The following is an 8,861-nucleotide window of genomic DNA, read 5'->3' on the forward strand; positions in this document are numbered from 1 at the left end:
TCCCTACACAACCCCACCTGACCACAAGCCCCTGTAGCTGCTGCATGATGCCAGACTGACACCCCTGCTGTAGGCCTGGGGAAGCTCTGCATACGAGTGCTTCATGTTGCTGTTGTTAAAGCAGAACTTTTTCTCTCCTCAACACTGTTTTGTTTCCTGGATGGTTTTTTGGATTGGTCACAGATGTAGGGCTGTAAATCTGCATTCCCAGTCTGGCTCCTCTGACTGAGCAGAGCTTCCACTTGAAGGAATTTGGGGGTTATCTGTGAGATCTGCAGAATCCTAGCCTGTTTCTCCGAGGCAACTGTCCACTCCCATAAAATACTGCAGTGACCACTTGTGCTGATGGCTGCAGCAGCAGGAGAGGAAAGACCCAGAGGGCATTTAGGAAGACCCTGGTGCTTGCTGAAGTGATTTCTCTCTTTTTTGCAGGTGGCAAGTTTCTTTGTGGCCTTGGTGGTTATGGTGACCATGCTGGCTCTGGGGATCTACCTCGAACCTCTTCCAAAGGTAACAAAAACATCTGTGCAAACAGCAGGGCCGTTGCGCCACATCCTCCACACACCCCAGCACAGGCACAGCCTGGCTCCTGATGAGGCCACTGCACAGCACCGGCTGCTCCTGGGGTCCTGTCTGCACTCAGTTTCTGGAAGCAGCAATAGTCTAAATTGTCATGCTCAGGTTCAAGTGAGGTCTTTGCAAGTGTCACCCTTCTGGTAACGGGGCCAGGGAAGGCAGACACTGCACAAACATCATGCACACCCCAGCTGATGGGATCCCCTCTCCTCCGCAGTCTGTCCTGGGAGCCCTCATCGCTGTGAACCTGAAAAACTCCCTCAAGCAGCTGGCTGATCCCTTCTACCTGTGGAAGAAGAGCAAGCTGGACTGTGTGAGTGCCTGGGGCTGGGGGGAGGCAGCCTGGCCCACACTGTGCCAGGCAGGGGCAGGATGAGCAGGATTTGGGGGGTAGGAAGGCAGTATGAGTCCTCTGCAGAAGAGGTCCTCTTGCTTTCTTGGTGTGGTCCAGCTTTCAACCCCTCGCCAACAAGGTCCAGAGCAGCAGTGCAGCTTGTCCTGCCCAGCTGAGCACTCTCATACTTAGTGCACGTAACAGAGAGGCCTGAACTATTACCTGCTCTGTTTAAATGCCAATCAACTGCGGGAGCCTGTTTGCCCAGAACTAGCCAAACCGGCCCTGCTCAATATCTAGGAGTCATGACTTAAAAACTCACACAATAGCCCTCCAGGGTGAGGAGAGCCCTTCACAGCGATAAGGACTCCAGGCACTGGTTGATGTATAAACCCAGGCAGGGGGTGCGGGGGAGTGAGAACGGAATTTGGAAATGTCTGACATAAAAAGACAGTGTTTGAACAGGACTCCCACGGCTGAGTGGTGTGTGTGGACACTGAGCCAATATCCTGTCAGGGCCCGACAAGCACCTTATCACAGAAATCAGGAGTCCAAGGGGGCTGACCTGAGTCATCAAGAGCTTTCCCAAAATACTCTTCAAACAGGTCTGGCAAAGAGATGGGTTAACACTCCAGGGGTGTGATTATGATGTGAAGGCATAATCTGCCACAGGGCACGAGTGACAAAATAAATGGTCCATGGTTAGGATTGAGCCCAGAGACTGAGCAGACTGGGGACATGCAAGGTCTGAGCTGACACTGTTACGCAGGCAAGAACCAGCAGAGAGGGAAAGACACCTTTGGGAAGATGTGATCACCTGTCAGGAATTGTTCGTGGCAATTTGAACACATCTCTGAATGGGCTCTGCTTGTGGGTAGGATGGAAGGTCTGGGTCAACTCTGGCAGTTCATGTGAGGGCAGGTAAAGTTGTACAGTGGACTGAGAGGAGATACGTGGTGCTGCCCAGGGAACGCCCTGCCGGAGTGTCACTGCCAGAAGTGGTCACCACAGCAGAGGGGGATGGTTGTCAGTCACCTCTTGGGTTTGCACCTTGTGAATAATCTGTCCCCCATGGCACCCTTTGCCCAGCTGGGCTGTTCCCACTGAGCTGCTGGAACAACACTGCAACATCCAAGCGCAGGGAGCGTGGGGACCAAGCAGATACCAATGGAGTGAACTGCATTCCCCTGACCTTAATCTCCCTGGAATTTGAACTGGATTCAGTGTCCTGTCCCAAAATGGGGAACACCATTCCTGGGTGATGTCAGACCATTGGTGTCATTACCTCAAATCTGGTTGAGTTCCAGCACTAACTGCAGGGATCATTCCACAGATCCAGCCTGGTGTGAAGCCTTACTTGCCATTTACGTGCACCAGGCACACAAATTAAGATGCTGAAGTCATCAAAGTTACCCTGGTTTGTCCAAGGTCAAAGTTAGGTTTTATTAGTCTTGACAATGGGATTATAATAACCTGGTAATGATTCTCAGAGGGCATGTTTATATGCTTAGGCAGGACTAATTTCATCTGGAGGGAGATGCTCGAGTGCTAATTCCTAAAAATTATGAATGGCAGAGCTCAGAGCTGAGAGGTGGAGCAGGCTCCTCTGCTCTGTCATACTTTGTCATCAAATCTGCTCAGTGTTCAGGGCGTTTATAGGAGGTGCTCAGGTGGTTTTCAGATAGAGGCTCATTCCATCTGAAACGCTCTGACTGACAGCAGAGCTTTCCTGGGGCTGAGAGCAGTTACTGAGCAGCAGCTGGTCTGACCTGCAGGAGCCTTTTCTTGCCTAGATGGGCAGATCCCGTTGGAAGGCAACGAGTGGTGCGGGTGCTCCTGCAGCTGTGACCTGCCTGCTTTTATGGCTCAACAACTGGGGCTGCTGGCAAGTGTCCCAGCAGTGATGCTTTACATGAAAGCATCCAGTAACGTGTATCATTAGAACAGCTGCACGATCCAAGCCTTGGTCTCTTGATCCTCAGCTGTGCAGTTCTTTGGGTCCAGAACAGAGCCACCTTCCACCCTTCACTGTGCTCCAGCCCATGGTGGAGCAGGATGACCTGCCATGCTCTTCTCTTTCTGCAGTTGGTCTGGCTGGTGAGCTTCCTGTCTGCTTTCTTCCTGAGCCTTCCCTACGGAGTCGCTGTGGGTGTGGGATTTTCCGTGCTGGTCGTGGTTTTCCATACCCAGTTGTAAGTACAAAAAACCAAAAGAGAAAGAAAATCCCCCAGTTGCAGGATAAATGACAGATGATTTTTATAAGCGACCTCTGGCCCGTGTGTGGAAGGAACGTGTGGCAGGAGCCTGGGGGAGTGCAGGTGTCCTCCCCGGGCCCTGGAATGTGCACACAGGAATGGCAGGCGCTAATTTACTGCCTGCATTCCCACTCCTGCACATGGGGAGCCATCTGCACATCCCAAGGCAGGGGGAAGTCTGAAGGTATTTACTTCAGCACTAAAAGCTACTTGCACAGCTCCCAGCAGAAAATCCTGCTCATAAAGAGCCTTGTATATGTGCAGAGACTGGCTGGGAAATTACACATCATTTTTAATCCATCAAAGCCCTTTATTAATATTTCCCAGTCTGGGATCTCAAACTGCTGACTCTTTTTTTTTGCCCTGTAGACTCTGCAGGGATGAAATCCAAGTGTTTTCATAAAGCAAATGTTCAAATCCTGCTATGGAATGTGAAGCAAAGCAGTTTGCTTCCCCTGCAACTTTTACTCTAATTCTGGTCACCTCTTTTCTCCTAGCCGTAATGGCTCTGCCCTGGGCCAGGTAACTTCCACTGACATCTACAAGAACCCTAAAGCCTACAACAAGGTAAGGAGAAGCTAAAGCACCCTCAGAGAAAATGCTGTTCTTTGCAAATGGTTCCGAATGTGATTGGGAAGCTCGAGTCCACGCTTCTGTCTCAGGAAGGCTGTTTGTTGCTTTGTTCTGGGGTGGCAGGAGAGCTGCTATTCAGTCTGACCTTCCCAGAGATCTACTGCCCAAGCTCCCAGCCACCCCACACAGTCCCTGTCACCCCTGGTTTGAGCTCTGGTCTCTGTTGCAGGTACATGAACTGAATGGGATTAAAATCATCACCTACTGCTCACCACTATATTTTGCCAACTCTGAGATATTCCGCCAGAAAATTATAGCCAAGGTGAGCCCTGCCCTGAGGAATTCCTGCTTGCAGCCAGTCCCCAATGGCCCCTGCTCTCCCCTCTATCCCCATGTAGAGATAATTCATCCTAGGATGATCGTGAAAGATGGTCACATTCATCCTCTCCCCTCCCATCCTTTCCTCCTTGTTCTTCTGGAGTGTTTGTAGATCTCATTTGAGAGCTTGTGCCTAAATCCTGGCAGGTTCCCTCCTCCAAGCTCTGCCAAAGCAGAGTCACCCTGCAGGCACCCTGACTTACTGGAGATGTTGCTGTTTGGTTGCCACCAGGATCACCCCACTCCAGCTGGGAAACAGCAGGAAAGAAACAGCAGCCCCCATTGTTACAGGGCTCAACAGACTTTTTCAAATAAAACTCTCTCTCTTTTCCACAGACTGGGGTGGATCCTGGCAAAGTCTACTTGGCCAGGAAGAAATACATGAAACGGCAGGAGAAGGGGACAGCACAGCCACCAACACAGCTGCCAAAATTCTTACTGAGGCAGAACAAGGTAACTCAGTTTGGGTTCCTGTGCTGAGTCAGGCTCCAAGTCCCCATCAAACAGGTTCTCCTCACATAGAATTTCCTGTGCTGATTTCCTAGCCACATTGACCACCTCTTGCCTTCCCTTCCTTCCCAAGCAGAGCTCCAGTCCCTCCCAATAGCCAAAACCTTAAGATGCAGGAGAACTGGAAATGGCTGGAGGCAAGAAAGCCATAAAGAATGGAAACATGGCACACAATTTTCTAGGAACTGGTCTTGCCCTCTTTCTCTCAGGATGCATCTCTGTCAGCATTTCCATTCAGAAGTGCCCTTTTGAAGCACATTTCCCAGTCATTCCAGCTTTGTTTGGTTTGCATTGCTGAGCAGTCTTGAAGCAGGTGAACAGGGATCATTCCAAATGGACCTAACATATTCCAACCCCCAGGGACATCCAGTCCAGCACCAGGCTGGAGTTAATCCAGATTAGAACACTTTGTGCCTCTGAATCCTTCAGGTGCACTCACATGTCAGGACCTTAGCTTGTGCTGACATCTCCGCCCAGCCCTGACTCTGCACTTCTGCTTTGCTGTAGACCTTGTCTTTGCAAGAGCTCCAGAAAGACTTTGAAAGCACCTCTCCAACAGATACCAACAACAACCAGACGACTGCAAATGGTGCCAGCATCTCCTACATCACGTTCCGCCCACCTGCCAATGGTGCTGGGCACATGCACAGCCCCAGCCAGCTGGGCAGCACCACCACCCTGCAGGGAAGCACCTTCAGTGTCCTGCCTACAGCAGGTGTTGACCCTGTGATGACAGCACCACCCTACATCAGCTTCCACACCATCATCCTAGACATGAGTGGAGTGTGTTTTGTTGACCTCATGGGCACAAAGGCACTGGGCAAGGTTAGTTCTGTGCTACAAATGCAGCCAAGGTACATATCACCCAGGTACCTTCTACCCTCCTGGGCAGCTCAGATAAAGATGTTTACACTCCTCAGTAGAAGGTTTGTGTGGCTTTCTCCTTCAGCATCCCCAGGACACGTGTAAAGCCCTGGATAAAAGACTTGATAGCTAAACACAAAGCTGGAGCAGCAGGGTTATTAATCCTCTCTCTCTCCCCTCTCATCCCTTCTAGTTGTGTTCCAGTTATCAGAAGATTGGGATTCAAGTGTTCCTAGCAAATGTGCATGGTAAGAATCCACGAAGAACACCTTTCCATGTGATCTTCCCTCATTTATGTTCTCCTAACAGACAGACCTTTTTCTGTTCTTTGTGCAAACTGTAAGAGCTGTCAGCCCTTTGTTAGACCAAGCCAGAACAGATGAAATAAGACAACAGAAGAAAGGAAGGAAAAACACTCTTGTCTGTGTGTGAAATAGGTCCTTTTGTTTCGGAGGTGATATGACTGGAACATCTCCATGTTTGGCATGTAGAAAAATGGATCCCTACACTCTCATTTCTGCAGCAAACCTGCTTCTTCCCCCTGCATCCCGGCCTTGGCTTAGCTCAGAGGGCCACAGTCAGCCACCTGCACTTTGAAAAGCACTTTGGTTTCCTTCTTCATGTGCTTTTCCTTTCTTCAGCCCAGGTGTACAATGACATTAGCACAGGTGGAGTCTTTGAGGAAGGAGGCCTGGACCGAAGTCACATCTTCTTGACCATCCATGATGCTGTTTTGTTTGCCCTGGCAAATATCAGAGAAGTTGTCCACCCGCCCATCTTAGAAGAGGTAAATTTGCTGCCCAGTCCTTCCCCAGCTCACAGGGCTATTGGTTTCACTCGCTGTGTCAGCACAGAGCAAGAACAACAGCTCAATAAAGCTTCCTATTTATCTCAAGTTGTAAAGGTCTAAATCCAACAAAATATTTCACGTCCTAATTCTCATGTATGGGCCAAGTACCTACTGATCAGATTGATTCCAATGGGAATTCAGAAGGGTAAATGTCTTCTGCAAGCCCCCAGCTGGGAGGTGAATGTTGTCCCAGCCTGTAGAAGCCAAAAGAGCTGTTCCAGCACCATGCCCTCAGTTTGGTGTTGGCTGGAACATGAGCTGCAGACCAAGGCAGAATTTGGCCCCCAGAAATAAAGGCAAAACACACACCCCTGTCCTTGAATGCCCCCAGCATCCCTTGGTGGGAAGAGAAAAGGCCCAGGCAGGAATGTGGCACATCTTGAGAGCACAGAGTCAGACAGGCTGTTTCCCAAACACAGGTTGGTTTATTGCACAGTAATTGGAGTTAGAACTGGGGCAGCATTAGCCCATTATCTCATTAAAACAAGCCAAGTTATCTCCTATCTCAGCAGAGAGATACGTAAATGCCAGCTCCGTCAGAGGAGATAAAACAGTTGGAACACAATTCCTTCTGTGCCCCTTCTTCCTGGGCATTTCCCTTTGAGCACGTGTGACATTTAAGCCTGGGTTAATAATTTTTTTTTGTCATTCCTTTCAACCCTGCACTCTGCTAATTAGTGAATTTGATTCTTTCCTGCACAGAGGCCAAACCAGACGGAGCTCTCCATCTATGATGAGTCTGTGGATGAGAGCACTGCAGAGTTCAAGAACCTGGAGGAGGTTAGTCCTAGTGCCAGGGGTGACTTGCTCAGCTGTGGACATCAGGTGGAAATCAGAAGTCATGGCTGGGATGGTTTAGATGGGAAGTCCTCTGTGCCACTGACAGACAAACTTCCAGCAACAGTAATGCTTTGAAAAGTTAGTAGCAAAAATAGTTTCAAATCCCTGTTACGAGGAGCTCTGGCAGGAACCTGGATGAAGGAGCAGGTAGGCTGGCCCATAGGGGAGCCCTTTAATCTATTCTGGGCCACGAAGCTCAGGTTCACAGTCAGACCTGTGGTCTCCACACACTGGGGTGCACTTGGAGAACCAGCCCAAAAGAAGGGTCAAGTTTTTCAGCACAGACTTTGTTAATGCTGATCTGCATCCACTGAACCCAGGTCCCTGGGAGGAGAGGGTGAGATACCTTCCAATGCCAACCTTCTCCATGCTGTCCATGCTGGAAGCAGAGCAACCCGCCCACAACCAGCTTTTCCCTTGTGTGGGAGGGCTGAGAAGGGCTGGGGTTTCTGGTGGCATTTCTCTGTGTGACTAGATGACTGTTGGGTTTGTGCCAAGAATCTGCCCTCACCCAGTGTGCCTTTTGTGCCCTTTAGGAGATGTTTGGCAGCATGTTCCACTCAGAGACCCAGACAGCCCTGTGAGCACAGAGGGAGCGGCAGCATGAGGGCAGACCCTCCTCTCTCCCATCCCCCCGTGAGGAGCTGCACTTCTACCTGGGGATACAACAAGTTTGCAAAGCAAGAGGCCATCACACCTCTTGAACTGATAAATCCCTCCCTCCTTCCTGCTCTGCTTCTGGTATTGAGCAGTGGACTCTGGAGCAGGCAACAGAAGTCTACGGAAGCAGGAACTCAGGAAATGCCATCTCATTCATTACAGAAGAGAAGCCAGTTCATCTGAAGGCAGGTGCCCTGAGCCAGGGGACAATTAGTCATCCTTGCCAAGTGCTCTCCTTTGTCCCACACAATCTCACCCTTCTGCCCACACTGGCATTAAGTAATTTGGGCATCCCCCTTCTTTCTTTTCTTCCTTCCCCCTCCTCTCTCTTAAAAATCCCTGATGAAGTGAAATACAAGCAAACACCAAGAGCTGCTTGTGGCTTTGATTCCTGAGCGAGAGCAGCCCCTGCAAGGTGCAGCTGTGCAAGGTTAAGGCTGCTCCAAAACGTGCACTGACCTCCAGGATGTCTGCACAGCACGTGCAAAGCCCCCAACATCCCTGCCTGTCTCTGCAGCCCCCCTTCTCTGACCCTTGCACTGCTCCCTCTGTGACCCAGCGTCCCAGAAACCACTGCCTCAGACCACTGCTGTATTTCTGTACCCAAAGACTTTGGCACGCAATCTCAGGAGAGCTACTTTCTGGATTACATATTCTTTTTTTTCCTTACTAATAGGACTAGTTTGTAACGAGAAACAAGAACTCCTTTCCATGCAGCCCCCCTTCTCTGACCCTTGCACTGCTCCCTCTGTGACCCAGCGTCCCAGAAACCACTGCCTCAGACCACTGCTGTATTTCTGTACCCAAAGACTTTGGCACGCAATCTCAGGAGAGCTACTTTCTGGATTACATATTCTTTTTTTTCCTTACTAATAGGACTAGTTTGTAACGAGAAACAAGAACTCCTTTCCACTGTGTGCTACATGCACATGTTGTCCTACCTGCCCGGTGGGTCGAGGAGGTGTTCGGAAGACCCAGGGTCCAGTTTCAATCCCCTCTGGAGTTCTTTAGGGATCTTCCT

General features: G+C 50.1%; 1 protein-coding gene across 1 annotated transcript in view; it reads left to right on the forward strand.

Moving 5' to 3' along the window:
• Positions 1-7,764, forward strand: part of SLC26A9 (solute carrier family 26 (anion exchanger), member 9) — a 13,316-nt gene extending 5,552 nt beyond the window's left edge. The window contains exons 10-20 of the mRNA XM_009997495.1: positions 433-510; positions 794-889; positions 2,996-3,102; positions 3,663-3,732; positions 3,968-4,060; positions 4,453-4,569; positions 5,134-5,451; positions 5,684-5,738; positions 6,132-6,277; positions 7,043-7,120; positions 7,717-7,764. Coding sequence (XP_009995797.1) covers positions 433-510; positions 794-889; positions 2,996-3,102; positions 3,663-3,732; positions 3,968-4,060; positions 4,453-4,569; positions 5,134-5,451; positions 5,684-5,738; positions 6,132-6,277; positions 7,043-7,120; positions 7,717-7,764 — 1,206 coding nt within the window. The remainder of the gene's footprint in view (positions 1-432; positions 511-793; positions 890-2,995; positions 3,103-3,662; positions 3,733-3,967; positions 4,061-4,452; positions 4,570-5,133; positions 5,452-5,683; positions 5,739-6,131; positions 6,278-7,042; positions 7,121-7,716) is intronic.
• Positions 7,765-8,861: the final 1,097 nt, after the last annotated feature.

The sequence above is a fragment of the Chaetura pelagica genome, unplaced genomic scaffold (genome assembly GCF_000747805.2).
Source record: "Chaetura pelagica isolate M959 unplaced genomic scaffold, ChaPel_1.0 scaffold215, whole genome shotgun sequence".
NCBI classification, from domain to species: Eukaryota; Metazoa; Chordata; class Aves; order Apodiformes; family Apodidae; genus Chaetura; species Chaetura pelagica.